At 49.0% G+C, this 27,925-nt stretch overlaps 13 protein-coding genes across 13 annotated transcripts; 6 read left to right on the forward strand and 7 right to left on the reverse strand.

Moving 5' to 3' along the window:
- Nucleotides 1-246: 246 nt before the first annotated feature.
- On the forward strand, nt 247-2,017 carry GGS25DRAFT_519625 (uncharacterized protein; the record flags this gene model as incomplete). The annotated part of the gene is made up of 3 exons (XM_049263743.1): nt 247-460; nt 1,208-1,585; nt 1,695-2,017. 3 exons carry the CDS (start codon nt 247-249, stop codon nt 2,015-2,017), a joined length of 915 nt encoding a protein of 304 aa, XP_049119091.1.
- A 401-nt stretch (nt 2,018-2,418) lies between these two features.
- Nucleotides 2,419-2,796, reverse strand: GGS25DRAFT_519626 (uncharacterized protein; the record flags this gene model as incomplete). Its single annotated transcript, XM_049263744.1, has 1 exon — nt 2,419-2,796. One exon carries the CDS (start codon nt 2,794-2,796, stop codon nt 2,419-2,421), a length of 378 nt encoding a protein of 125 aa, XP_049119092.1.
- Nucleotides 2,797-5,133: 2,337 nt separating this feature from the next.
- On the reverse strand, nt 5,134-7,213 carry GGS25DRAFT_190887 (carbohydrate esterase family 3 protein). The gene is made up of 2 exons (XM_049256708.1): nt 6,474-7,213; nt 5,134-6,402 (listed from the first exon to the last, which is right to left on the reverse strand). The coding sequence occupies exons 1-2, from the start codon at nt 6,804-6,806 to the stop codon at nt 5,725-5,727; spliced, it is 1,011 nt and encodes a 336-aa protein (XP_049119093.1). The 5' UTR covers nt 6,807-7,213; the 3' UTR covers nt 5,134-5,724.
- A 735-nt stretch (nt 7,214-7,948) lies between these two features.
- GGS25DRAFT_519628 (carbohydrate esterase family 3 protein) lies at nt 7,949-8,825 on the reverse strand (the record flags this gene model as incomplete). Its single annotated transcript, XM_049263745.1, has 2 exons — nt 7,949-8,245; nt 8,394-8,825. The coding sequence occupies 2 exons, from the start codon at nt 8,823-8,825 to the stop codon at nt 7,949-7,951; spliced, it is 729 nt and encodes a 242-aa protein (XP_049119094.1).
- A 1,429-nt stretch (nt 8,826-10,254) lies between these two features.
- On the reverse strand, nt 10,255-12,808 carry GGS25DRAFT_191075 (FAD binding domain protein). Its single transcript, XM_049256709.1, has 5 exons — nt 12,328-12,808; nt 12,053-12,269; nt 11,586-11,986; nt 10,869-11,506; nt 10,255-10,809 (listed from the first exon to the last, which is right to left on the reverse strand). Exons 1-4 carry the CDS (start codon nt 12,583-12,585, stop codon nt 10,871-10,873), a joined length of 1,512 nt encoding a protein of 503 aa, XP_049119095.1. The 5' UTR covers nt 12,586-12,808; the 3' UTR covers nt 10,255-10,809; nt 10,869-10,870.
- A 999-nt stretch (nt 12,809-13,807) lies between these two features.
- GGS25DRAFT_530130 (uncharacterized protein) lies at nt 13,808-14,418 on the forward strand (the record flags this gene model as incomplete). The annotated part of the gene is made up of 1 exon (XM_049265347.1): nt 13,808-14,418. The coding sequence occupies one exon, from the start codon at nt 13,808-13,810 to the stop codon at nt 14,321-14,323; it is 516 nt and encodes a 171-aa protein (XP_049119096.1). The 3' UTR covers nt 14,324-14,418.
- A 678-nt stretch (nt 14,419-15,096) lies between these two features.
- GGS25DRAFT_519631 (bulb-type lectin domain-containing protein) lies at nt 15,097-15,526 on the forward strand (the record flags this gene model as incomplete). The annotated part of the gene is made up of 2 exons (XM_049263746.1): nt 15,097-15,302; nt 15,394-15,526. 2 exons carry the CDS (start codon nt 15,097-15,099, stop codon nt 15,524-15,526), a joined length of 339 nt encoding a protein of 112 aa, XP_049119097.1.
- On the reverse strand, nt 15,436-16,960 carry GGS25DRAFT_530140 (uncharacterized protein). The gene has a single exon (XM_049265348.1). It carries the CDS (start codon nt 16,725-16,727, stop codon nt 15,825-15,827), a length of 903 nt encoding a protein of 300 aa, XP_049119098.1. The 5' UTR covers nt 16,728-16,960; the 3' UTR covers nt 15,436-15,824.
- Nucleotides 16,961-17,946: 986 nt separating this feature from the next.
- GGS25DRAFT_519633 (uncharacterized protein) lies at nt 17,947-18,366 on the reverse strand (the record flags this gene model as incomplete). The annotated part of the gene is made up of 1 exon (XM_049263747.1): nt 17,947-18,366. One exon carries the CDS (start codon nt 18,364-18,366, stop codon nt 17,947-17,949), a length of 420 nt encoding a protein of 139 aa, XP_049119099.1.
- A 2,079-nt stretch (nt 18,367-20,445) lies between these two features.
- GGS25DRAFT_482330 (uncharacterized protein) lies at nt 20,446-23,524 on the forward strand. The gene is made up of 4 exons (XM_049260264.1): nt 20,446-21,996; nt 22,086-22,178; nt 22,240-22,463; nt 22,569-23,524. Exons 1-4 carry the CDS (start codon nt 20,966-20,968, stop codon nt 22,886-22,888), a joined length of 1,668 nt encoding a protein of 555 aa, XP_049119100.1. The 5' UTR covers nt 20,446-20,965; the 3' UTR covers nt 22,889-23,524.
- Nucleotides 23,525-25,034, forward strand: GGS25DRAFT_482332 (uncharacterized protein). Its single transcript, XM_049260265.1, has 2 exons — nt 23,525-24,099; nt 24,172-25,034. Exons 1-2 carry the CDS (start codon nt 23,731-23,733, stop codon nt 24,595-24,597), a joined length of 795 nt encoding a protein of 264 aa, XP_049119101.1. The 5' UTR covers nt 23,525-23,730; the 3' UTR covers nt 24,598-25,034.
- Nucleotides 25,035-25,357: 323 nt separating this feature from the next.
- On the forward strand, nt 25,358-27,006 carry GGS25DRAFT_482337 (RmlC-like cupin domain-containing protein). Its single transcript, XM_049260266.1, has 2 exons — nt 25,358-26,901; nt 26,978-27,006. The coding sequence occupies exon 1, from the start codon at nt 25,569-25,571 to the stop codon at nt 26,727-26,729; it is 1,161 nt and encodes a 386-aa protein (XP_049119102.1). The 5' UTR covers nt 25,358-25,568; the 3' UTR covers nt 26,730-26,901; nt 26,978-27,006.
- On the reverse strand, nt 26,898-27,829 carry GGS25DRAFT_191219 (uncharacterized protein). Its single transcript, XM_049256710.1, has 2 exons — nt 26,978-27,829; nt 26,898-26,901 (listed from the first exon to the last, which is right to left on the reverse strand). Exon 1 carries the CDS (start codon nt 27,610-27,612, stop codon nt 27,142-27,144), a length of 471 nt encoding a protein of 156 aa, XP_049119103.1. The 5' UTR covers nt 27,613-27,829; the 3' UTR covers nt 26,898-26,901; nt 26,978-27,141.
- Between the last annotated feature and the right edge of the window lie 96 nt (nt 27,830-27,925).

A 27,925-nucleotide genomic window follows, 5' to 3' on the forward strand; every position in this document is an offset into this window, starting at 1 on the left:
GGATGCCCGCCATTATTTCCTGGATTTGTTGTGCTGAGTATAATATAGTAGTGACAGGCCCACCTGTCACATGCCCTCACACGCGCTTGAAGCGCTCCTTCTTCTAGATTAGCTTAGCCTAATCTAGGTATATAACTAGATCGCTGAGATCTTCGGATCTCAGCTAACCTTAGAAATACAAGCCTCTTTGATCTACTATCACGATACCATACCAAGACTAACAGTTTTCGTGCGTCGGCGGGGATAATGTCCGCATTCAACGGAGAAAAATGGGCTGGCCCTTTGGGCGGTAACAACGGTGGTAGGCGTGGGGGCTGCTGCAATGGCAAAGGAGGTTTTATAGGTGGGGACTGCTGTAATGGCAGAGGGGGTACTACTGGTGTGAGTGGTGCTATTGACGGTGGTGACTGGGGTGGTCGAGGTGCTGTTAATCTAACAAGTAGAACGACAACGCGAGCAGGTAAGGTAAATGATTATACGAAGAAAGGTAAGAATAAAAGGCAATCATATGAATGCAACATAGAGAACTGATAGAGGTGGGACGTCTCTATCAAGGACCAGAAGTCCCCTCTACGGCGATTCGATAAAAATCGTCGGCAGGGCGAAAGGTGGTTGTAGGTGGAGCGGTAGTTTAGAAGGGAGCGGGAGTCCCCAATCGGCTGCTATGAGCATCCTATGTAGTACGTTTGCCCATTCCTCTGCGCCGAAGTTAGAATGGCCGGGGATCAGCAATGTCTTGCTAAATTTATCGGTGACGGTAATCAGTGAATCATAAAAAAGTCGTAACCACATGGTACCTCTGGCGTCTACTTTGGGTAACCCGACAATGAAGTCTATGGCAACAGCTGGCCACCCGTAGATTGAGATTCGTGCGACATTGTGTTTATTGTTCTTACCGACTTATATTGGTTGTTTTGTAGACGAGCGAACTGTAAGGCATATCGAGTTTGTTTAAAAGACAAGTAGCCCATGAACTCTCATCTAGTTGGATATCTCGCACAGATGACAACCTCGTACAAACTCATAGTCCAATTGGAATGAATACAGTTCGTTCTCTTGAGCTTTTACACGCTTGGAGAGAACTTGATGGACTGATGAGGAGAGCCCATTCATGCTCTCGAAGACGTCGCGCAACTGGCGCAAACACAGGATCTTGACTCCTCATCTGCTGATCAAGAATCACTACAGATGTAAACTTAAGCCATAGCTGATGGCCAAGATAGTGAGTATCATCTTCAAACTGAGATTGAAGGCAGTCTATTCACTCGGTGTTGGACTTTGGGGGGTTTTGGATATACCACTGAGCCGAGAATCGAAGAAGTCGAGGAGGACGACGGACCACCCACTCCTGCTCCAGAACGTCCCCCACCTGCCGCCGCCGAACATTTCGGGTACACAATCGAGAAAGAGGATGACGACTGCGCCGAGTCCGACTCCTCTCCCCTCGCTCAAGACTTCGGCTACACTGCGGAAACGTACACCCACACGGACAACGTTGAAAGGGAGAGTATTATCTCCGCCTACGATTCAGATCCGCGTCTCGCGAAGATCATCCGAGAGCTGAAGTCTCGAAAGCAAAAGGACCGTTCGGTCAGAAATTTCAGATACGTACTCGGGGAAGATGGTCTTCTATGGACCGAAGGCCGGGATGGCAGAAGGAGACTGTGTATAAGATGGCTAAGGTATTCGTCCAGGTTCACCCCCCGTCCTTGGGCTTGTCTCCGAGCTCGCGAAGGTCGGGTGCCAGGGAGTTGTGGATCTGGCCAGCTTGCTGCTCGGCTGTGGTCAATCGGCAACTCTTGGCGTATTGAACCAGTTCCATAGACCAAGAGATGATGTCAGCGTTCTGGACGAGCTTAGTTTCGTCGTACGTCATGGCCTGCATCTTCTCGAGAGCGCCAGTGGGGTCAAGTCTGTAGGCCTCAGTGATCTTTGTCAGTGCATATTTGAGACTGTTACGACTGCATGCCTGCTGATCCTGCGTCAGGCGAGCATCAAAACGGTGACCCCGGTTTGATGTATAGTGGATGAGGCAGGGTCGTGAAATGGGGTAGATGCTGGTTCGTAATGGGGTTTCTGATTGCATATTCGGTGACGACTGAATTATTCACTTCTCCAACTTAATATGCATCGCAACTTGAACATCTGTTGAAAACGTTCAGTATGATTTTCCAATGAGGACCTTTGAGGCATCCGTCCCATATAGGCCTGGAGTGTCTCTCGCACAAGCCCGCTAGGTAAAAGAAAATTAAAGCTAGTTCCCCATCTGTCATCTGTTGAACTCATGGAGCTTCCTTAATAAGATCGTGCCAAATGTCCTCGATGCTGCTATAATTGATGGACAGGAACCTGTTTCATGGGACAAGTAGACCCAGACGAATCAACGCAGCTCGACAATACAAGCTACCTTCACCAAAGTTAAGAGAATATTGGTGGTACGGTAGTGATCTGTGCGTTGGGCGCGTACGTGGCGAGCCAATTTTCACACACCATCACACTTGAGCAGCCGGTATCAGCACACACTGTTGTTTCTCTGGAGTCCTCGAGTGTTACAGGAAACTGCATATACGTGTATGGCACCAGTTTATTGTCGGTGCTTAGATGCCCTTCCAGTGGCTCGGCTATGATGGTGTCAAGAAAGTCGTCTGACATGAAGGCATCTTCGTTGTTGGCACGGGTTTGGGAATCGACGGCTTTCGGAACCGGACGGTTCCCACAGACATGACCGATGGCGCCAGTGAGAAGGGGGGGTGAATAACTTGGCAGCGACAACAACGTACTGGCAAAACCTTCCATCCTCCAACTGTTACAGGTAAGGCTGCAACCAGAAGGAAAGAAGATGAATGGGAGAAAGCGCCTCCATATCTCTTGGCCTAATAAATGCCAGCAGATGCTTCGGGAGCCTCTTCCATTGACGAGAGGTTAGTCAACTGCAGCTTATCAGGAGCGGCAGAGAGACCATTTAACATCCGTTCGCTGAGCGACTAAGGTTGGTCAGAACTGTCGTTAGGGGAGAAAACCAGCAACGAGGCGCGCCAAATGTGACGCCGCTCCTCGAGGTGATCAATCCAGTCGTATAATGGTACACCGGCCTCTAAGGCTATGAATGACAGGACAACAATGGTCAAAAACGAGATGTGTTCAAGAAGTGAGGATATATGACCAATAACCTGAAGTTAACGTCGAGACGGTTAGAAATTGCGGTCATGTGCTGCATAGTAATGTCCATGCCAAGGGAACGACAGTAGCCGATCACTTCGGCTGCCTAGGTTTGGAGCTGGACGCGCTTGAGACATTTGTCCTTTGAGTAGCAGGCTTGGTCCAATTTCTCCATGGCAGTCATTTATTTAACTTGAACTGGTTGAAATGAACCTCAAAATGCCCAGAGTGTACAGGACTAGCCCTAAGCTGACTTTTGGACTCTGTCCGATGCGTGGATAAGGAGTAATGACCGAGTTTCCAATGTGCTTGCATGTGCCAAACCATGAGAGATAAGAGGGCGGAAGGATTAAAGACACCAGAGCCTGAGGTTGCTACTGGCTAGAGTCTTTCGTAATTGTGAGGGTTCTGGCCACGAGGAAAGCATGAGGCGAGTTGGCATGGAGGAGAAGTCGTGGAAACATTCGGCTGAATATGGTATAGAATGTATATATGGCTTTAGGACGAAAGAAGCCAAGCGGGAGGGAATCCAAGAAAAGCCAATGAAGAAGAACGATCATCTCTCAGACCATGGAATATGAATCTTCAATAGACGTAGGTCCTTGGCTGATAAGTGCGAAGAAACAACAGTCGAAAGATCCAAGGGATCCAAGGGATGCATCAACTCTGGAGGGGCGGAAGCTTTCTTCCAGTGCTTTTCGAAGATGTTGAGTCCAGTGTATGAAGTTTGCAACCTAAGTCAATGATACTGTAGGTGTTCAGTAGTTACTTATATCATGAACGTAGACGGCGTCGAATGGATGAAAGAGGGTGCGATACCAAACGACATGATCGATGGAAAGGAGACGAATTCAGTTACAACCCTGCTGTAAAAAGGTCGAATGACTGACCTGAGATTTGATGTCCCTGTATCAGGTTTCATGAGCCGTAGAATGAATTTCGGTGAAGCGAAATATGGTACAAATACACAGTACATCTGGGGTAGGCATACTTGTATATGTAGAACCTGTTAGATTAGGGTCCGTCTGTTGATTTCGGCATCCTAGAAGCATTCATGTCGTAGGAATCTCTGAATACACCGGCATATCGTTGCTGCTCTCTTAGGAAGTGTAAGAGGGTCCAAATCGTCACAATATGATTTGGCCGCTGTGTGCCGCAATAGCGTATCCATCTGACGTTGAATGCACGCGTTGCTATTCTTAAGTCCCACGATTGCGCGACTGAAAGTATGCTGACCTTCGTGCATCATGATTGTAAAGGCCCACTGGGAGTCTGGATGGACCCGCCACTGGTAAAATAAAAAAGGCGATCGCGTCGAAGAGGGTCAGATACTTGGCCGAGGAAGTGTGCCTCGTTATCTCGTCTTGGGTGCACACTGGGTATGCGTCGCTGAGTACGCTCTTGCTCTGGATGAGTTGGATGTCTCAATTGTACACCAGGCAGGAGGCCATGATAACTTGAAGTTCCTAGTATGAGGTAGAGCAGACCTTAGCAGTTAGTATAAATACAGAAACCAGAACCAAAGAATGATTTAGCTGGGATGAAAACTTACCTAGGCTACGTAGTGCCTATGATTGTAGGGCAATAAGAACATAATAGCGCCTTTGCTGATGAGCTTGATGGTTGTTGCAAAGGTGACTGGAGAAGGTCAGCTAACCTAGCCTTCAACATGAGTAGCAAATGGGGTTGTAGCACACCATTACTTACTTACATCTCATCGAATAAATAAAATTGATGAGCCTTGATGAAAAAACTTGGTAGTTGGCAGCATGATTTTGACCAATGATGCTCCAAACACCAACCTCATAGGTTAGGGAGTCTTGGAGCTCTTGATCATGCCAACGATTATGGCAAAGAGTGATGGGAAAAGTTGGGATATTCCCATTAGGTCTTGTGTACCTAGGTATGGTGACTGAAGTATGGAATCCTGCTCACGTTTCATGTTAAAAGCAAAAATGAAATCTTTTGTCATTTTTTTGACTCATGGGAACCTTGCACCAGACTCTCTATCCTGAATGTATACTATTGTACCACCCCCTATTGTAGTCCACAATGGTTAACCTTGCCATATGGGAAACTCTATGATGAGGTAGTTTTCGACAGTAAAAGAACAGGAGAATAGGCAGGTGCCTACTGTACCTACAAGAAGTGATTTGTACTTATGAAGTACCATTTGTTAAAAAAAGAAGAAAAGAAGAGATCTCCTGGGCCTCCATTGGGGAATATACCCCTTCTATTATGGATGACGATTCCCGTTTCATTCCACCGTCCTTCTACCCCCCCTGTATACCAGAAAGATAAAAATTAGATCCCACATCAATCATCAGGTATTGCTCATAGAGGCGGATGACAGCCTTTACGCAATAATTCGACAACTACCTAGGGTAGTCACCCGTATATCCCCTAGGTTAGGTAGGTACCTAGTAAGTTTGGAGAGGCCGTTTGGTTATTATAATGTCGCATTTCCGAACGAATAGTTGCTGCCTTTATATAAATATATCTTAGCGAGGATAGTCTTTGGGACGAGCTTGATTAGTGATTGCTGATGAATTCGTTATCCCATAATTACACACTTCCGGGCCGCTCATTGAACATGTCACTCCTCCTATGCTTCCTTCCGTTGGAAGGCTTGCTTGCGGTGTCTTCCTTCGCTTTCGCCATGTCATCCGTCGCCTTGATCGCATCCTCAACATCTCGAGCAGCTTCTCCATCATCAGGAATGCCGTTTTCCACGGGGGGCTGCAACCAGCCATTCTTATCAACTTCCACAATCTTTTCCATGAAGATATCACCCATTTTGAAGTAGCCAATATCAGTAGGATGCATGTCATCAGGTCCGATATCCTCACGCTCAACGCGATTCGGCAAGCCTTGATCGAAATGCATTTCCGCCAACGTCACGGGCTTTCCTTCGCGGATCAAATCGGTGGCTACTTGACGTATCTGCGCATTAGCGCTCTTGACACATCGTTCTACACCATCCCACGGGCTTGTTATAATGGTTGACATGATGACTGTAGCTTGCGGTGACTCTTCGAAGAGGACATCGACGAGTTCGCGCATGGATTGTAGGATGTACGCAGGTCCCCAATTTGATTGAAAGCAATCGCTAGAGCCAGCATTGATTAGGAATAAGTTCGGCTGGACCTGTGGCACGATTTCTTTTAGACGCTCGAGGGTAGGTTTGATTGGTTGGGCACCAAATGCTTGAACATCATTGTCTTTAAAGTCACCGTATCGATTCTGGAGGTGCAAGATATGTTAGCATGACATAGAGTTCTACTTTGAGCCTCACAGCAGCCGAGAACACATACCTGACCGACATAGTTGACTGGGTTGCCTCTAGAGACAAGCCAGTCACGAATCTGCTTCCGGTAGCCCACCTCCCCGGTTGAGTGTTCGCCTAAGGTCATCGAGGCGCCAATAAACATGACGCGAAGGGGAATTCCACCTGCCAGAGGACCAGATCCCATGCCATTTGCGCCAGCGGATTGGGTGAGGTGATTCCATCCATCGCGAGCAACTTCAGGAGTAGGTTGAACACATATGACAATTGCGAACAATAAGAAAGCAGATGTGACTAAGATTTTGTGAATGGCAGGCAGCTGTTTCCAGCGCAGTTGAAGCGCAGAGAAAGGCGACAGCATTTTGGTATTAAACCCATTTGCTCTTGGGTGAAGTAGTGAAGTAGTGAAGTAGTTAGTGTGTAATAAGAGATAATTACTAAGGTTAGCTACAGAGTATTAAAAACAAGATATTTTAGAAAACAAGTTTACGCAACATGCTTCATCCTGTCAGCATCAGCCACCAGCTCCAGGGGTGGTCATCGTCGTTCCGAGGCCTCTAACATACGAGGTAACGGCGTTGGCTGGAATCCCCGCCAATCCCCGCTCATTAAGTTTTGAGTTAGATTTATTACCGGAAACTGCAGGTGGGAACGCCCTGGCGTCTAACTCTATCTGCGTGAACAGGGGGGGGTTCTACGATTTAGCTTTGCTTAGCATATGGTGAACCGGGTGTTCGGCTCCGTCTAGCATGTGTTCAGGTCCTTAGGATAAGACAGGTGATGCTAAACAAACCCTAAAATTCATAGAAACGGTGATCAACGTTTAGCAAATAAATGTTTATAGAAAATGATAGGCATTTGATGTGTCATATATATTCATGCCCCTTTTCCCAACGGCCTGGATTACCTACTTGAGGCCCCGGCCGATAGCATACGGCAAGCTCGGTGCAATTTGTCAAATACATCTTATAGGCCGAACGCGAGCGCGAATCCACTTCTATAAAAAAAGAACTTTTCAAATTTAGTACACACATGCAGCTTTCGCCCGTAATCGTACCTACGTACCAATTATCGATCATTAAGTAGGTACCTACATACTTCCAAGGGTTGTGGAGCAGCGAGCTGACTATCCGAACCCAAGCCTTTTTAGGCTAGATCTCTTCTTTTCAGCTTGCCTTTTTTTTTTTTTTTTTTTTATTACAGAAGGGACTTCGGGAAGTTTGATCGTTCAGATTGGAAGAGATCCAGGCGCTGTGCAAACGCGTAAATTCAACACTAAATCCGGCTCAACACAGCATTGTCAACCGGTAATGACCGTATAATCTTGGCTTCAAATCCTCATTGATGTCGGTTAATCCTATATACATGTAATCGCATGGCTGGCTATATATAACACGCCGTTCGTGGAACCCAAAGACACAATACTAGCCACGCCGAAGCACCTAGGCAGCATGATAGGAGCCATGACTAGGCACCTAGCGCTGAATATGTATCCACGACTTTCTATGCCGTGAACGGGACCTCTACCAGCTTAGCAGCCGCCGCCTTTTCTGCCGCAGCCACCTGGAATGCGTTGACCAAGGCCGGGTACCAGACATTCATCATCTTGGTGTCGCCCGCATCGTTGGGGTGCACACCGTCACGTAGGTCGCTGGTGCCACTGAAGCCCGTGTACTGATCCACGACCCAGATGGGCGACTCGGTGGTGTTGAGGCCTTGCGCCCATGGGATGATGGCTGCGTTCAGGGCCTGGATCTGGGTGTTGTAGCTGCCGAGGCCCATGGGGATGATTTGAGCGACCTAAGATGGGGGTAGGTGGTGTGAGATCATCAAGGCTAATTCTCACAGAAATGATTTAAAGGGGTAAAATATCCACAGGAAAAAGGGAGATAGGGGCCCCGCCGGGGGCTGGGGTTGAGGTTGGGGTTGGTGTTCTAGAGCCACTTACCACAATCTTCATATTGGGGTTACTGTCCCGCATATTCCCAACGAGGGTCGTGAACGCCGCGATGATTTGATCAACCGGCTTGTTCTGTTGCACAATGTCGTTGGTGCCTAGGTGCATCGTAATGACATCCGCCGGGTTCGTGTTGAGCCAACCGACGAGCTGCTTGCTGTTGGCGATGTTGATGGCAAGGAAGCCCGAGTGACCCTCGTTGTCGCGATCGTAGGTGGTGTCCCGACAATTGTTTTCGGTCTTTCCCGACCCGACCCAGTCCACCGTTCCCCACTCCGTCGTCTTTAGCTTCTCCCAGAGCTTCGCGCGCCAGCAGATGATCTCCGTGATGGAGTCGCCAAAGGGCATATACCGAAGTGTAGCATTCTGGGCGGCGGCGGCGCCCAAAAGCACGGCGAAGGACAGGAGAGGCTTGCAGAGCATTTTTGATACTTGAACAGACTACACAGTTAGGGCTTGGGGCTCGGATGGGGTATTTTCAGAGTTAGATCAGTCCTAAGCCTAGGGTTTATAGAATTCTATGGAGTCTACATAACACCAGTTCTCCGCATCGAGCTTTTCATATCATGATAGCTGGTTCCAATTAAAGGTGTTCCGTCAACTTATTCTCAACTTCAGCCAAGAACGGCTAAATGAAGTCGCCGCCTATGGGTGTGAAATAGCAATATAGACGGCTTAATACACATTGGGGTTTCTTAACCCCACGGAAGTTTAATTCCGAGATCTTGGGGTAAGTGAGGGTATAAGAGGACGAAGTATCCTTTCAACCAGGTTCACGAGCACATGGGGCCCACGTGGAAATAGAGTTATTGTAGGACTCCTAGACAAGGCGTGGTGAGTTCAACTATTTAGTGTCTCAAGGGGAATAGCTCGTCGTCGATACGATGGACAGCCTTTCAATATATTACATACTTACCAGCAGCTATAGGGTCGCTGTAAAAATTAGTACTAGGTACAGTTACGTATTCGAATTCTGTAGTAATTAGGCTTGATTACCTAGGCAATTACCGAGGTATTTGCCTATATATTAAGTCCTCCTAATTATAGACCATAATAATTTAGAATACTCCCTCGAGGAGGAGTATCGACTAAAGTGTTCCCCAAAGAGTGTAGGCTAGATGCTACAAATGTAATTACTTAATATACGGATACGTCTATAGTATGCTGAATCTCCTCGAATACCTTCTGAACTCCGGTGGGATTATATGTAACTCTTGCGTTGCCACATTGCTGAGGTCAGTAAGGTTACTATGAACGGAGGCGGCCTATAGTTCTGTCTGCTCCAGTTCGACTTAGTCAGGAGCCTGCTTAAAAGACTCATTCAAATCGATAATAGAAGAACATAGATACCTACTTCCGATACTGTATTGATATATTACCGACTCGGTAGAACATGCGACTTTATATGCATGACTACTACAAGCTCAATGTTCAGAACCATCAGATACGCGCTTGTCAATGTCGTAGGCATTGATCCATAGCTAGACTGGAAAAACACAAAATTGATAGCAGTAAATTTTACATATTTATCTAGTATCGGATTGGAGAAGACGTTATATTAACTGCGTTTGACTGAGCGAGAGTTCTAGGAAGTGTTACCATTGCGACGTTGTCCTAAAACAAAAGGGGGCGGGGTCAACACCAAAAGCTATGAATTCAGGGGTAAGCCAAAAAAGAAATCAGCAACTATGATTTTTTTTTTGAAAAAGAAATGAAGAAGAAAAGAAACGAGCAGAGAAAAGGCAACTTAAAAACTCGAATGTAAGAAATCCAACAAGACGAGCCTTCCGTGCCGTTACTAAGATGCGAAACCCCGCCAGCCTTCAACCTTCACTGCCGTCGACAACGAACCCCTTAATCTAACTAACATCCTTCCCCTTCATACCCGTCCCATTCGCGCTACATTCTTCTGTTGAATTCGATGCAGCATTCCATTTATAACTGCCAACTTGCTTGCCTTGGATAAGGGTTGGAGCCTCTTTGAAATACAACAAGCCTCATTAACTACCTGCCTCCTATATGCGCCCTCACTAGTAGCATTTGATGAAATCCCCTACTGTTCAGTTCAACTACTCCACCATATACACTTAGAATCGCTTGCGAATACCGCTGACGCACTATATTCTCCGAAAGATGTGGTATAACCCCGATAGGAGTTGGGGGCTACCTGATCTAATACATACATGATACCACAGCTGACATGGATGCTTTAATATTTCCAGTGAAACAAGGCTGCAAGATTGGCCCAGAATTTTCCTACTTGGCTCATCGTCATGAAGTTCAGCATCTTGTAGCTGACATGTGATTAGGTAGGTACTAGGTACCCAAGCCTCCTATTACCCCTTTTGTGCTCATATGGTTTTCATCTCGCCATATCCAGAAATGCACTGATGAGAGAGGTACGCGACTGTCCAGCCTTTAGCCTTACTTTATAGGATCGGTGTAAGGATGACCGAGAATACTCACATCTAGGCGATGGGAGCGTAGAAGCTAAGCCTCCGCTTCGGATCGTATGTATTCTTCAACTGCTCCAGCTTCGTCTGGCGCCACTCCTCATACCCATACCAATTCCTTTGTGATTCATCCCCATATGCGTAATTAACATACGTATGTCGTTCCGTGCGGCCGCTAGCCTCGTAGAGAACCTGTCTTAGCTTCTCTCCCAACTCCACTGCCTGGTTGTCCAACTCGGGACCCCCAGGTGCGTATGTGATCAGCGGCGCGATGAGTAGATTGTCGTTTCGGAAAGGGTATGCGGTCGACTCGCTCGGAACGGCTCGGATACCTTGTAACGAGTACCCCTCAAAGAGAAATAGCGAACCGTTGAGGGCAGGCGTGTCTTGAAAGGCTTGGGCGAAGAGGTCGTATACTTTTCGCTGCGCAGCGATATCATAAGACTCGAGATCAATGGGGAAGCGCATGTTTACAAGTCCGGATTTCTGGCATGGTGGGGATTCGAGGGCATTCCCGGTCCAAGCGGGCAGATCGGTGTAACTTCCCCCCTCCGCGGCGGTGGTTATGGGGTCAAGATCGTAAAAGGGGCTGGTATACGCTGAATCAACAGCCGTTACTCCTTCTTGCAGGATATAGAACATAATGACAGGCTTTCACCAGTTAGCAAGTGGTATATATTACCGGCCTATACTCAACCAAATCGCGCCTAGTTTCTAGTTCTAAACTAACCTTGGTAGGATCGATATCAGGAGAGCTGAAGAAGAAGGAATAGTTGATGATGTCCACAGGTTGCGATCCACCCTTCAGAAGGTGATCGTTGATCGCCGCATAGAGAGCCTCGACTTTATCTCCCAAGTAAATAAAGCTCACATATGCCCAGTCAGGGTACTGAACAGGATATATCTTTGAGGTGACGGACGTCACAATACCGAAATTGTGGCCAGCGCCCTGCAGACCCCACCAAAGATCCGGGTTTGAGGTTGCGCTGACGGTTGTCAAGCTTCCATTAGCCAGCACGACATTCATTGAGACGAACTGGTCTGATATTAATCCATGACGGCCTTGAAGAAAGCCGTGACCGCCTCCCAGCCCAGGCCCAAGAAGACTGGTGCATTCACAACCTCCTGTCACTGTGTCATTTGTCAGTTGGGTCTCCGGTGCACGAGATAAGTACCTAGGTAGGATTATGTACTTACCTGTTTGCTTTCCTGCCGCCCAGAGGGTGTCGGTGATGATCTTAGACAAAGTCCCTCCCCCAAATTTAGCTGTCGAGTCATCCTCGAGAATCTCAACACTGCTTAACCTATTCATCCATATCCCGATACCATTATGCAACGCCCCAACAGTCTTGATCGCCCCATGACCGCCATTAACCACAAGAAATGGTAAATCCTTTTCGTTCGCGTATTGAACCTAACATCCTTTAGTTTCTCACACATAGGAGAATAACGTGACCCTTTGCGACCCTTACCGTTTTGGCGACATCATCCTCTACGCTAGGAGAAACGACGAGAGTTAAGTTGGGGGCGTACAGTGAGGACCATCTTGTCGTTGCTTCGGTGAAACCCTCGGAGCCTGGCAAATAGACCGCGGCTCCCTGAAAAAGTATGTCTTCCAGCCTATGTCCGTGGCCATCTTGGGAACAAATCGATTCGAACCTAGCACTGATTCCAACATTCCGGCAAGCAAATGATGCAACCCACGCTGTCAAGGCTACCATTACTTCCATTCCAAAGGCGGTAGATCGAAAGGGTCGGTGCGATGAACGGGCCACTCAAGGCAAAACGGTTGGTGGTAGTATGGCAATTGTCGGTCAGGTGTTTCGAAAACCGCACATCAACTAGATTCTCCTTGCAAAAGCCACATGAATCAAATATCAGACGCCCATTGACCTCATCAGTCGGTGTGAATAGCAAAGTAGGTGTTTTTGGGGAGTAGTGTAACTCAGTGATACTTCAAAAGAGTATATAGATTTTAAATCTCAAAGCCATCCCATGCTTTGTTTGGCAATCTTAGGTGCCAACACACCAACCCACCCTGATTCCATTATGCCGTTAAAGCAATATTCTACGCCGCACTCTTGCTTGGTGTGTTTCATGACTTCGTCTTGGCTGCGATTCCCCATACTCCCCGTTGACCTCATTCATTGCGCCGCACCAGACTGTAGTGCAAATATAGTGGTGTATGTGATGTATTACAGATCATCAATCTGATTGTCACATACTGTACATATATGTCTCTCGCGCGGTACTTCCGTTAAAGTTATATCATGCGGCTCAATACTACCGACCATGGTGGCTTTCTCCAACTCGATTAACAGCAATAATATATCTGTTAATTAGAAGTGAGAACAATTTCAGCTGACATGCATTATGAGTTGCACGGCTTTATCGTAGTTACACGAAGTTGGTATAAGCAGCAGGCCTATGGCATCGTTAGTCAATTGCAGGAAGAATCAATGTCAAGTAGGCTATATGGTTGGTGGGTTTTACTCGGATCAGAGGTTTATTGTTGATGACAGTAACAGTAACATGCCTATCACGAAAAAATGGTCACAAAGAGCGCCCCAATGAACTTGGCTTCATGCTTCCTCTTGCCGTTATCATGGCAATATACGGAGGCTAGAGCATTAGTAGAGGAATGTGATGAGATAAGTTCGAGGGCCATGGGGGAAGACAGCCCGGACACAACATTGGACTTAGAAGTCCTCAATTCTCTCAAGCCACTATAAGGGGGGAACTCTTGCTGATAACAACTATTTGAATAGAGAGTTCAGAAACAATAAACTGGTGCCAAAATGATCTGATTGCGCAAGTTGTCCCGCGCTTTGTATCATATATATAAGAAACGCTAGACGCACAAGGGGATGGAAAACAACACTCGAGGCAACAAAGCCCCAATAGTAAACTCTCTAACCCTTATCCCTGCACTCAAAATCAAATCCATTAACAATGTCAGCTCCCGCCAGAGCTCCCTCAACGATAAAGGAGCTTCAAAGCGCTCTGAGACTAAAACACAGGTCCGATGTAGAAGCCCTGACGAAATCCGACTACGTGAAGGAAACTTTCCGCATGTACGCGAACCGATGCCTCTCCTCGGGCGCGATCAAAAAAGAGCTGCCGGACTGGAAGGACGTCGACGAGTACTTGCTGGAAAAGCAGACGTCCTGGTCGGTGCGCTCGAATAGCCAGTCTCTCGAACAAGCGGTGACGGAGGAGAGTTACAACAACCCGTACGATCTCCTGTCCCACGCGGCGCTCTTTGCGCTACGTATGATGACTTTCCTACGAGGTAAAGGTAAGAAGTACGATGTGAGCCTGGACTATGCGATGTGCCCCGAGGATGTCCTGTTTGACCGATATATGCGGATACTGAACCTGCTGGGGTTCATGGTTAGCCAGAATCGCGAGATGAAAAGTAGGACGGAATCAAATAGGGGATCAATTGTGGAATGGAATTGGATATGAAGTTGCCGCGTAATTGGCATGACATGAAGGGTAAGGAGGTATGTATGTGTGTATGCCCGGACACTTACACCTATAGGGGGCACCTAGTAGTACCGACAGACCTATCTAGTATGCCTATTATTTGGCCTACTAGGCACTTAATCGTAATTTACAAAAATTCGTGTTTCCTTCCTTTAACCTATCTGGTCCATTGACGACCGGACGTAAGACATATTTTGCATCGTGTGCGAGCAAGACGAGAAACACTGACATACGTGTACCTCAAGTGTGCGATCCTGTAGTGCCGAGTATCACTTAAATAGCCCCTTTTTAGTGTTTTAAGCGGAGAATAGTGTCAACATATCAAAGGTAACCAAGTTTCGAAACCTTCCATTCATGTTGTATGAACCGGAGGTCTGACGCGTATAGTAGTTCAGTGAGGTAGGACGTATTTGAATGATACTACTAATATTGACGAGTATTAAAGGGGTAGAGTGACAGGCCAGCCTTTGTCCTACACCATCGTGGACTGTCGCAAGAGGGGTAATCTAGCGACGAGACTCTTACGTGGTACGCGAGAGGGGAAGGCATCTATTGGTTACAAGTCGTCACACAAGTGTTCTCTGGGGGTGAAGGTGTGACTACGTCGCAGTATATTAATAGACCCTCTTCCCCTTCGAGTGGTCTCAGCCTTTCTACCATCTCACATCTCAACACAGGAGAACGACAAATAGACGATCATCCAAGACTCCATTCACATTGAAACACGCTTCATCCCCAAAACTGTATCGAACATGTCTCACAACACCCTCGGAAACGGCGAGTGGCTCCTCTCGGGACAAAGCCTTTGGAGCACAGACGGCACCGTCGAGCTCAAGATGCAGGACGACGGGAAGATCGCCATCTACAGTGACGGCGAGTTTCGCTACCAAAACACTGCCGAGCAGCGCTACGACATAAAGGGCATGCACATGCAGGAGGACGGCAACCTTGTTATCTAGTAAGTATCCGCGCCGCTGAACACTTCTCGTGCTTGAAGCATCTGCCATTCGGCTCAAGATAGGGGTAGCTGACAGGGAGGTCATGTATAGTGACAACAATGACAACCCCGTTTGGGCGACCCAAACTAACACCGGTGATAATACCGTGGTCTGCGTCGTGCGCAACGAGGGGGATTTCGTTCTATACAGCGGCACTAAGATCTGGTCTTCCAAAAGCATGTAGACATTTACCTGCCGGGACACTTGAACATGCTAAAGAACCGGGAACTTGTGAATCTGAGCAGGAAGAAATGGGAACTACCTACCTAGGTGTCTAAGGATAAGATAAGTGAGGATGAAGCTAGCTGGTTACCTAGTAGGCCGCCTAGGTACTCATAGATTAGGTAGATAGTAGCCACTCGTTTGTTAGCAGATCGGTATCTCAACTACAACCTCTCGATTCCCTCCCAGCCTCCCCTTTCTCTGCAGATGCTCAAGTGACCCAAGTATCTAGGTACCCACTTAGATAGGTAGGCCAAACATCACATCAACTCATGCCGCCTCAGCACCCCCGGCGCCACCCACCACGACCTCGGGAACCCCATCCCCCACCTCGCCAGCAGCCCCTCCAGCTCCCCCCGTCTCCCAGGCACCACATTAACGAAGATCCGATCCCCGCCTCCCATCCGCGGCTCCGAGTGCACGGCCCCCTCCCCCTCGCCAATCCGAAACACAGCGCACTCCCCCTCGCGCGGCTGCGCGGACCCCAGCGGCGCGAGCTCGGCCGCCAGCCGCCCCCGCACGGCGGCCGCCGTGGCCCCGCACCCGGGACACCGGATCGCGGTGCACGTGTGGGGGGTGGCGAGCTCGCGCTTCGCGGCGAGCGAGGCGGTGCGCGCGGCGGGTTGGTGGGGGGCGGGGATGAAGAGGGTGGGGGGGCCGAGGAGCGTCGCGCAGAGCTTCCAGTCCGTTTGCAGATCCAGTTCCCTTTCTAGCCGCCCTCCCCCTTCCCCCACCCCCCTCTCATAACCATCCTCGCTGCCGGAGGAAAATGATGGGGAGGATGACGAGTCGCTGAAGAACAGGTCGTCCGTGTGCCACCGCGGCTGGTCGAACTCGCCGCTGGCCTTGGTGGCGCGGATCGTCAGCCAGTAGTTGTGCAGGCCGTGGCTGGCGAGGAGGGCGTTGATGAAGGTGAGGAAGGGGAGGAAAAGGGGGAGGATGGAGCTGGGGCTGGGGCTGGAGAGGGCGGCGTCGGCCCATTCATGGAGGCTCGGCGGGAGGGAGTCCGGATCGGCGAGGAGGAGCGGCCCGCAGTAGCTCCAGAATGCGTCTTTCTTGACGGAGATGCCGGGATCGGAAGGTGCTAAGGACACGGACGGCTCGGCGTTCAGGCTGTAATTGAGGAACCCGAAGCCCGCGGGTGATGCGAGCTTGTCCTCCATGGCTGGATGCGCTTAGTAAGTTGTATGGTACTAGGTAGGTAGGTGAGTGGCGTGGCTTGGTGGCGTGAGTAAGTGAATGGGTTGCTTGCCCTAGGTGGAGTTGGGATTATTATCTCCGCGGTTTGGCTTCTGCATGGGTTTGGGGATTTGGGATTTTTTTGTCTAAACCGCTAGTGAAGCTGGTAGGCTAGATTCAGAATAGTTGGTGGGTTAGAAAGATGGGTTTAGATCCAACCAGCGTGGAGTTGCTAACCATGGTATGTTTATATCTAGGCATCCAACAAAAGGCCTGGAATACTGCCTTGCTGCTCCATATAATCCCCCAATCTGCCTCGTAATGCCTAGGGAGGGTGCTATTCCCCTACCTTAGTTAGGTACCTGTTTAGCTTGGGGATTGAATAGACCCTCATTGACATTTGTAAGAACTTACTATTCTTTGTAAGAGATATGGTGCTATTCATGAACATGCTGTGGTTAAAGGTCCTTGCCTAGCATAAAACAGCTGATCTAGTGAGGGTGGAGGCGGGTAGGACTTTCGCCCCTCATCAATATTGTGGAATAAGCAGATTTGATCCACAACCATTGGAAAATGTGCGAACGCATTGCTTCCGAGTGTGACATTGAAGATCATACCGGTGGTAAGGTCAGGTACCACTCCAGTTTGTCGGTAACTATGATTTTCATTCATTGGTGTTGAGGGATGTTAGGTAGCTGATCATGAGGCAAGAATATCAAACAAAGCATTCCCAATATAGGTACACGCCTAGGTAGATAGCTAGCTTTAACAATCCTCCTTATATCGGCCAGTAGCTCTTTAGTCTTTATCACACGAGCATAGTAGGTAAGAAAGGGGTCGAATGAACTAGTAGGCAACTAAGGGTATATTGTCTTTTAACTAAGCAATGAATCAGAGTGGCAAACTGCCATGTATGAATCCCTCCGCTAAAGAGGCAAGTTCCCAAGTCCTGTGTCTGGGGGAGTAAGTGCTGGCTCGCGTTAGTCCATAGTCTAGAACCCTAATATATAGTAAAGACAAGTCGGCTTCTTCGCCTACTTGGTATAAGGGCTGGATGCCAACATGAACAAGACGGGGAATAGATTCGGAGATAAGGTAAGGGGATAGTGTGGTGAAGGCATATTTCCTCTTAAGATAGATGATGCGAAGGATCCCGTATTCTCTCTCCTTAGCGGTGGGACTCTGCCACATCAGACACTGGGGTTAACGTGTGGGTATTAACCGCGGCTTTTCATTAGAGAAGCGCGCACGCTTTTGGGAGTGTGGTCTAGACTCAGATTTATCTTTCTCTTTGTTGGAAGACCGTTTTTTTTGGCGTCCCCGAGTGACGAGTTGTGCCGAATGCCGGTTCCATGCCCTGCGAATTCGGGCCATAAGCTGGTCCAGCAACGACGGTTCATCGGGATCTGTTGGTAGGCCATCATATTGGCTCTCGCTCCATAGATCTGTGCGCCTCGCTAGCTCTCTGCGAGCGCGGCTCTCGCGATATACCTCGAATGAGTCCCGATGTGAAAAGGTAGATGGAGGTTGTGTGGCTTCCTCGGCGGACCCTGATTGGGTACCTAATTGTGAGAAAAGGAGGTCGAGGGATGGCAAGAGTATTGAGCCTCGTAATGTTGGCATTGTGATGATATTTTGGTCAAGGTTGTTTATGTATTGTATATATCAGATTATTACTTGGTGAATAGGTGTCTGGAGAGGTAGCTGGTTTACAATGGAAAAGAATCGACGAAAACATGGTGAAGAGAAGCGACTTTTGAAGTCATCCATTTATGCTATGGGCCGCTACTCACCTATAGTTAACCATAGCAAGTCTATTTTGTTGAGCCAGGGACGAGCGAGTTGGTGTCTATGACCTGAACTCAACTATATAGCCTCAATCTACCAATAGAAGGGTATTGGACAGGCTCAATGAGATCATAGCCATCTAAAACGACTGCTATGCCATGAGCGCATTCTTCATTATGGTTAGTAACTGTCACTAAGGTAGGCCACATGTCCAACGTTTGAGCAATGACCACCCGAGCCCGGATGGATTGACTTTGTCCCCTTTTCTACGATGAGGGAACGGAGGTCATCCTTCTTAGAGGTCACGTCACATAAGGCTGCTAAGTAAGTTTAGATCATTGCGCCGCTTGTGTATGACTTGACTGAAACCGAAGTAACGCCTTGGGCGACCGTTGAGGGTTGCAGCCCCCAAAGGTACTAAAATATGTACTGACCGTTTTACTATCGCTCGAACATGGCTGGTTTTGGGTCTCACGTGGCTTCTCTCTTGTGTATCAATTAGATTACATGCGAACTAGAATCAATCCGTACCTGCGTACATATGCTATGCTCCTTCGCATCAACACGCCTACCGTGGATATCAATGATGTTCGAGTTGTCGTTGCGTTGGTATTGGATATCTGCAATAACGACCCCTCGACTAGGATGTTGCGTTTCCAGTCATAGGGTAGCTATGCGATGGTCGTGAATCGGGACCGACGGTGTTGCCATGTGTGATCAATGGGCTAGAAGCAATCGAAAATCGAACCGTTTAATGTAGGATTTACAGTTGCAGATTTCGAATGTAACCATGTCTTGATACGGAAAACAAGAACTTGGTGTTGTTGAAAGGGGTCGATGGTTGAACAAGCGGACAATTCATGGCACCGCTAAGAAGCTCAACAAGCAAAGCGTAAGTTGTTGATTTATTCAATGTAACTACCTGATGCCCCCCCCCTCACGCTTGTTCCGTAGCGCGGCTCTTGATCTAGCAGCCGTGTGATGCTAAACTAAAGACAGCTAGTATCATGCTATGTAGCTACAAGAGACTAGAGTAACCCGTTGTGGGGAGCCAGAATGGATGCGCCGATCATGCCAAAAAGGGGTTTCGTCGAAGCGAAAGCGAGCAAAGGACTAGGTAGAGCCATGGAGTCGGACAACGGATAAAAGTGGCAGGGCTGAAAGAAGGAAACGATAAATAGAAAACTTGCTGGCTTTCGTCATGCTCACCAGTTCCCAAAAAAAGAATAGAAAAAAAATCATCAAAAAATACCGACAGGTCTCGTCAACTATCCAGTGGTCAATCTAAACGCTACTATGTAGGTACCAAGACCCAAGCCAGAACGCTGTTCACAGACGAAAGAGGTAAAGGTCCAAATTCTCTGATTGGGCTGGACGTCGCGGATGGGTTGAAATTGGTAACATTTGGCGACGAACACAACCAGTATAAAAGTCATTTCCATTTTAACGGCATTCGGCACCTCAATCTAGTGAATCTACACCGTATGATTATAAATGTAGCATACGGCCATGAGTGGGTTAGCCGCTCAGATTCCAGGATGGGAAATTGGGTCATCGCTTTACTTGGCTACCTAATCTACTCGATAGGGCTAAACTGTCTTCGACCAGCGTTTGCGAGGTACCTAATGCTGCTAAATAATAGTGTGTATGTACAAGTACAAAGTAAGATCTTGAGCTTAGGGGCGGTACTAGTTCACGATAGTTACATGATACTTACCTACATATGTAGTACTTTCCCGATGTTGTCCATCTATTGGTTAAATTATCTGTATTACTAGAAATCCTCGGAATGCAGAGTGGCCAGGGTTGTCAAATCATGCATTTCAGCTCATCGAAGACGCAGCGGCACAGGAGGCTATAATATGGGGTCTGGGAGTAAAATAATCACTAAATCTGGGTCTATCTGCAGGTCTTAGAAAATGGAACAGCACTGGCTTGGCGGGTTCTGCCTGGTAAGCGGCAAGCCTGCCCGCGATAGGGGAGAGAGAGACCCGGAAGGATTCGAACCCCTGCATGGTCCCATTGCGAATGAGGGTCTGTAAATGCTAACTAAGTGCCTACATGTACCCGGGCCATACTGTACAGCCAAGAGAGGACATAGGGCGAAGTTGCTGCGATGCATCAGGTAGCTAGGAGGATTCTCTCTCATAAACCGGCCCAGGGTACCCCCCCCGTACGCCCATGTGGATTTCTCGAAGAGAGATCCTCGATTCAAACTCCTCCTACAGTGATACCTGGCGTGCAAATTTGGTCCGAGGCAGCTACCAAACCGAAAAATCATGCTCGTCTTCAGGATAACACCGAGTCAAACTCTTTCGAACTGACCAATTCGTGTCCACTTCTAACGGCATTGGCCGTTCGAAACGAGGAATAGAAGACATAGAAAAAGATAATAATTACTAATTTTAAAAAAAAAAAAAAAAAAGACGGCAGCATGTCGCAAGCACCGGAACACGTGCCGTACAGCACGCTCGAGGTCGATCATGGAGACCCTGAGGCTTCGCAAAAGGAGGCGGTATTACAGTATCCCGACCACAGCTACCCGCAAGCAGTCCCGTTTGAGCAGTCTGGAGCCGGAGTTGGCCATTCATATTACAGTCCCGAGACCGCGAAAGAAGTCGTAAACCCACGATACCCCGGCAATGCCCTGCTTCCCGGGCCGTACAAGGAGGAGAAGTACGCGGGCAGCGGCACAGCCTTGGCCGCGGCATATCCGAATAGTACAGGCCCCAATAGTACTGCGGGTTACACAGTATCGTCGTATTCGAATGGCGCGTATCCCGCGGGCGCCGCCAGTCCGATACAATCGACCGGTTATGACCCCAGTCCGATGAGTATACTGACGGAGAACGACGTCGCCCGAAATGCTCCAGCAGAAAAGGAAGTGCAGCCAGATAAGCCAGCGGTGACGATATGTGGGCTTTCAAGAAAGAAATTCTTCATAATATTAGGGGTTGCGCTCGTGGTGATCGCGCTCGCAGCAGGATTGGCCGGAGGGTTGACGAGCAGGACTCACAGCGGATCAGGGTCAGACTCATCGGCGGCGTCGTCAGGGGGAAGCTCGAGTTCTGGCGATAGCGGAGGGTCGTCGTCGAACTCGACGAGCGACGGAAACCTGATCCTGTCGAATTCGAAGATAACGGCGTCGAACTGGACGGACCCCAGCGGCGTCGTGCACCGCACCGTCTTCTTCCAGGACAAGTACAACTCCATCATCGCCCGACGGTGGGACGCCAAGGGCAACGCATGGAAGACGAATAACCTGACGGAGCTGATGCTCGCGACCACGACGCCCCTCAGGCCGCAACCCGGCACTCCCCTCGCGAGCGCGTCGATGGAGCTCGACCCCACGTTTGAGACGCATGTTTGGTTCACGGATCCGAATAATATGATAAGATCGATGGCCTCTACGGACGCGCTCAACAAGCCGGATTCGTGGGATAATGACACCCTAGATGCAGCCCAGTACGTTCCCCATCTTGGTTCGATTGACGAGGCCGAGGGCTTTTTGGTGCTTTTCTTTTATGAACGGAGTATTTGCTAACTTCTCGTAGACTACAGACGTGGCCGGGAGGACAATTGGCCGCGATGTGGCAGCGCTGTTGGGTTGGCAGCTGTAGTGGTACCTGGGTCGTAGCCTATCAACGGTACAGCTACTCCTTGTCCCAGTACATATCCGTGTTAAGCCATTCTAACCCCTTTCTATAGACCCGAAGGTGCGATAAAGACCGCGAATAGTAGCACTTGGGCGACAGCAACCGTAGCTGTCGAGTCCAAAGACGTCGCTGCCAATTCCAGCTTGGCTATTCTCCCCAAGTTACGGGAGTCATACCTCGACCGCCTGGAGCTTGTATATGAAGGACTGGAGTCAGGAAACGGAATTATGAGGTTGACTGAGTATAATGATACGTGGAACGGTTCTGATGATAGAGGTGAGTTTATTATGGTTTACATATTAGCTGCCGTAGGAGCGCGGTTATCGCTCAGGAGCTCATTGGGAGTGTTATACGACGAACTGGTCGGCTAACCCGTTTTAGTAACCGAACTCCAAGCCAATATACCACACCCCACGCCCTCTCAGCAGTTCGCAGCTACGAGGTGGGATAGCTGGAACCAGGCGCTTTACATTGGCCTGCTTGGAGACGGTAGCATCAAGGGAAACCATTGGAACGGTAATACCATGAGCGCCATCTCAACCTTCAACTTCAACTCGGGCCCTAGTGACAACTTCACGGCCATCGCGATGTCTCCGGATGCCATGTTTTATGGCATCACATCAGACGGCGATATTTTGGAGTACTCGTTAGACACCACAGACCCATCTACCTTTAACTACGTCAGCACAGTATTTCCATGATCTTTACCTACCGACACCTACACTCGAAGAAACATGGGTATATATCCATAAGTATATACTACGTACCTAACCTAGGCATATTTGCATTATCTTTTATCCCCCCGAAAAGCTTGGTTTAGGAGATTAGGTTTTTGGGAGGACTGCGAAGGAGTTAAAGGGAGGGGGCATTTCTCTGCGTACATATATATACCTCCTACATACAGATCAGCAATTATTTCTCTTCTTTTCTTTATATAGGACGATACCATGTCAATCCCAACATCAGGGGAGGCTACTTTTCGAACCTACGAAGCGAATACCAAAGGCGGTTCTCGTTTTTTTCTACTTTACCATTTTGCATTACTGTAATTATATAGCATGATTGATACTGTATGCTAGGTTAGGTACCTATGCTACGTAGGATGATATAGACTTATACCTACCCAAACAATATAGGAATGTAGCCAACGGTCTTGGGCGCGTTCATGTTGAGTTATCCCGGACTTGAAGTTATTCTTATTAGCCACCCCCTTTTTTCAGTGTTGTTTAAGGACCCAAGATCTCAGCCTAGACTGGTAGAGATGCTTCTCGGTTGCAATTAAATAGATTTGAGACAATTGCATTCTAAGCTCGATCCCGTGCCGATTTTCATGCGCGTGCTAGTAGTTTAATATCATTCCATATCGTAATCGTGACGCACTATTATCATCAACGTCATCATATTCAAGGGGCAACCAAGAACTCTTCTACTTCAGCTCAACGATGATGCTTCGAGTTACACTATTGACTTCAGTGGCGGGGTAATTCATTGGCAGTCCTGAATTAACACTGGTGCTGTTGGAATACTATAAAGTGCCCAAGCCATGTTTCGCTCACCGATTGTTAGTTCAACTCTGAATTTATTCACATTTGTCAATAGAAATCACCCACTCCGACAACGAGTCAGGAAGCTACACATATCACCAGCATTTATCCATATCCCACGACAAAAACTCAAGAATAATATCTTGAACCAGGCAACTACTTGCAAGATGGCAACGTTCTCGAACGCAGACACGGGCGACAAGGCGGCGGATCCGTACTACGCCAAAAACATTGATACAAAATCAAACTTGAAGGAAAAGGTTGAGGCTCTAGCGAAGTTCGTATCGTCGTGCAAGTTTGGCATGATGACGACTCGAGATGCAACACAAGGCAAGCTAGTCTCGCGCTGTATGGCCGTCGCAGGCAAGGTAAGCAAGAAACCACTCTCTTACTCGTAGAATCAGGCCAAGTGACTAACCCGGGCTCTCCTACATATATAGGAGGGAGGCGACATCGACCTCACGTTCACGACAAACACAGAGTCGCACAAGACCGACGAGCTAAAAACAGACAAGCATACCAACATCTCCTTCTACGACAATTCAGGCCAGTGGGCCTCTATCGCCGGCGAGGTATCGATACTGACGGACCGCGAGGCCGTCAAGAAGTACTACAGCCCCAGCCTCAAGGCGTGGCTTGGCGACCTAGGCGACGGTATTCACGACGGCTCGGCATCGGACCCGCGAATAGGGATTCTCAAGGTGAAAACCAACTCGGTCACGTACGCCTTGACGGACGGGACAATGGTGGGTAGGCTGGCGGAGATTGCCAAGGGCACGATTACGGGCGAGCCCGCCGGGGTTAGTAAGCTGAGGGAGATTAGCGAGGAGGAGGTGCGGGAGTGGAGGGCTACAGCCTCGCGTTAGGTTACGCGGCGGTTCGGGATGGCAACACCTGCTATGTACCTACCTAGTATACATGGTTAAGATCACGTCGGCTGTTGCTGTAACTGAACCGCGTTAATGGAGCCTTACCATTAATTTATATGCCGTAATGTGGGTGACTTTTGTGTTGGTGTGTCTGATTACTTATGTAAATAGCCGCGAGATATTCCCTCAGCTACATATCTAACCTAGGTCAATATAAACGCGGCAGTATGGGAACAGAACAAAACTTGGAAACATCCATGGATAGTGGTTTTAATATCGGCGCGCTTGTTAGGTGATTCTTAATGGAGTAAAATGTGCCCTACATTATCGGCGGTCAGAAATTTAATTTGGGATTTGGAAGAATTAAGTCAGCCATTGCTAGTGGATAGCCAGCGACCACTCAGCGGCTATTGATTGACGATTTAGGCCTTGCCCCGGGACAAGCCATGCCCTATAAGGTCAAGTGCATGAGAGCCGCAGGGCAAATTCGCTGATGTTGGCTGATGTAAAATGTTGGTAATGCTTGGTGTGGCGGGGTCATGGTATCCACTTTGCCGTGGGGGATCTTTAATTGCTGACCAACTGCCAGGAATTACCAGGAAGAACGCTGTATTCTACCTACCTGGCAGCTACTTAGCAGCTACCTAGCAGCTATCTAACCTTCTAATTTTTAGGTGATTATTATCAAGCAATGGAAGCAATGGGGGAAGTTAATGGGGAACAAGAAAGATGAATTGGAAAGAAATAAATAGTTACAGGTACTTCTTAGGACTAAAACGTGCCGAAGCTTCGCGAGCCTTCTTTTTACCTACATCACCACCTACCTACCTACCTACCTATTTCAGTCCTAGTTTTGTTTCTTCATTCCCATATGACATATAGTTAGCATATAACGTAACATATCTAGTAGAATAACATACTGTATATAAAATCTACAATTCCTTCCTTTTCCCCTCTTCTTGCCCTTCATGAGGGCCTTGTCACTTTCTATATCCATTCTTGTAGCTATACTATCCATCGTTGTATTCCGAGAACAGGTTTCTGAGTTTGCGACAACTACCCTCAACGCCATATTAAAGAACTTGAACATCGACAAGCTTTGGGACGACAGTAATATCGTACGCGACAGCTCCTCAACCACCACAGCTACATCCTCGACTACCGAATCCGTGTCCAATTCTCCCTTTTACAACCCACCCGAACCACTCGTCGCGACCAACATGTCCATCCCCCGCGCCATTCGCAAGGTCTTCCTAGCCGTCGAGCAGGCCGAAGGCGCAGGCGCCCGCGTGCGCCGCTCCATCGGGACCCCTCAACTGCGCAACTTCTCGCCCTTCCTCATGCTCGACCACTTCAGCATCAAGCCCGGCGCCGGCTTCCCCGACCACCCGCACCGCGGACAAGAGACCATCACCTACCTCCTCGAGGGCGCCGTCGACCACGAGGACTTCGCGGGGAACGCCGGCACGATCGAGGCCGGCGATCTACAGTTCATGACTGCCGGCCGCGGCATCATGCACGCCGAGATGCCGCGCCAAAACCCCGACGGCAGCGCCAACGTCGGGCTACAGTTGTGGGTCGACCTGCCCGCCAACCTCAAGGCCTGCGAGCCGCGATACCGCGATTTACGGGCCAAGGAGATCCCCAGCGCGACGTTGGACAACGGGAAAATAAATATCAAGGTCATCTCGGGCCAGGCCGCCGGCGTGGACAGCGTGAAGGACCTGGCGTACACGCCCGTCTGGATCCTCGACGTGACGATGAAGCCCGGCAGCAAGCTGGCGCAGCCGCTTCCCGAGGGCTGGAACGCGTTCTCGTACCAGCTCGAGGGGTCGGCGATCTTCGGCTCGGGCGACAACAAGAAGACGGTGCCGCAGTACCACAACTGCGTGTTCGAGCCGGCCGGCGACGTCGTGCTGGTCGAGGTGCCCGAGACCGCCAAAGAGAACGCGCGGTTCGTGCTCATCGGCGGACAGGTGCTGGACCAGAAGGTCGTGCAGTATGGCCCCTTCGTGCTGAACACGCCCGAGGAGGTGCGCCAGACGCTGATGGACTACCAATTCCACATGAACGGCTTCGAGCGTGCCGAGGGCTGGCAGAGCGAGATTGGCAAGTCCATGGTTCATTAAGCGGAACAAATACCCACGCATATTCTCCCAACTCCTCGCACGCTCTTTGATAGTCATTTATCTGCTATCATCAAAAAATAAAATTGTACATAACTTGAATTCTTTTTTCTTTTTTTTTTTTTGGGTATTTTTTTGGTTTTGGATCCCGCTACCCTACCACGTTTGATGATACCTGACAGCGACGATGAACTGTTAACATGGCGTGTAAATAGAATTGAGATTGGATATAATAGAATACCCTAACCTACCTAGGCAGACATACCATGGATAAATATACGAGCAGTGATTTCTTAGGACTCTTATCTTTCACCATTTTCTCCTCTTTTTTTTTTTTTTTTTTTTTTTTTTTTCTTCTTCTTCTTCAATTCATCCCCGGTGTTTTTTTCCGCCTCCGCCCTTCGCGAACATTCCCCTAAACCGGGCCGCTCAGAAAGTTCCCCCTGGGCCTCTTCTTCGGATACGGCTCCGGCAAGCTCAGCGCCCACTGCAGCCGCTCCAGCTCGGCGCGCGGCGGCTGCATCGCCTGCAGCCACGCCAGCTTGTGCGGGTGCAGCCCCGTTATCTGCTGCAGGCGCGGGTTGCCCAGGATCGCGGCGGCTTCTAGCGGGCGCCCGCGCGACTGCTGGTGTTGCTGTTCTTGGTGGTGGTGGTGGTGGTGGTTTTTTGGTGGGTTGGGCGCGTAAAGGCGGCTGCTTGCTCGGCTTGGCTTGGACTTGGGTGGCTGAGGGTGAGGTATGCTTGTGCTTCTGGGGCGTGCTTGGGCTTGCGGTTGTTGCTGCGGTTGCGTGGTGGATTTGTGGCGAGAGGAGGAGGAGGAGGAGGATCGGTGCGAGGGGCAGGAGGGACTACGGGTTGCTACGCCTTGAGCTTGTTCGTGCGCCATCTTGAATATTCTACTCTGTGTGAGCAGTGTGTAGGTAGATGGTCTTGAGCAGGTAAGGTGTAGGTAAATTAAGTCCTATCTAACCTAGGTATGTAGGTATGTAGACTGGCTCACGGAAGCATAGCACACGGCACTCAAACAACTCATCCAGCCGCTTTCATCTTCCTCGGGAAGCGCCCATGGCGTTTTAATTATACCTGACCTACCTACCTATCTATCTACCTACGAATGGTCGCGCGGGCGGCCACGTTGGTCCCCGTGAAAATGAGGCTCCGTATGGCTGCGCGACATGTCGTCACTCCCTACCTACCTA

This window comes from Hypoxylon fragiforme (genome assembly GCF_022984875.1).
Source record: "Hypoxylon fragiforme strain CBS 206.31 chromosome Unknown GGS25scaffold_3, whole genome shotgun sequence".
Classification (NCBI taxonomy): Eukaryota; Fungi; Ascomycota; class Sordariomycetes; order Xylariales; family Hypoxylaceae; genus Hypoxylon; species Hypoxylon fragiforme.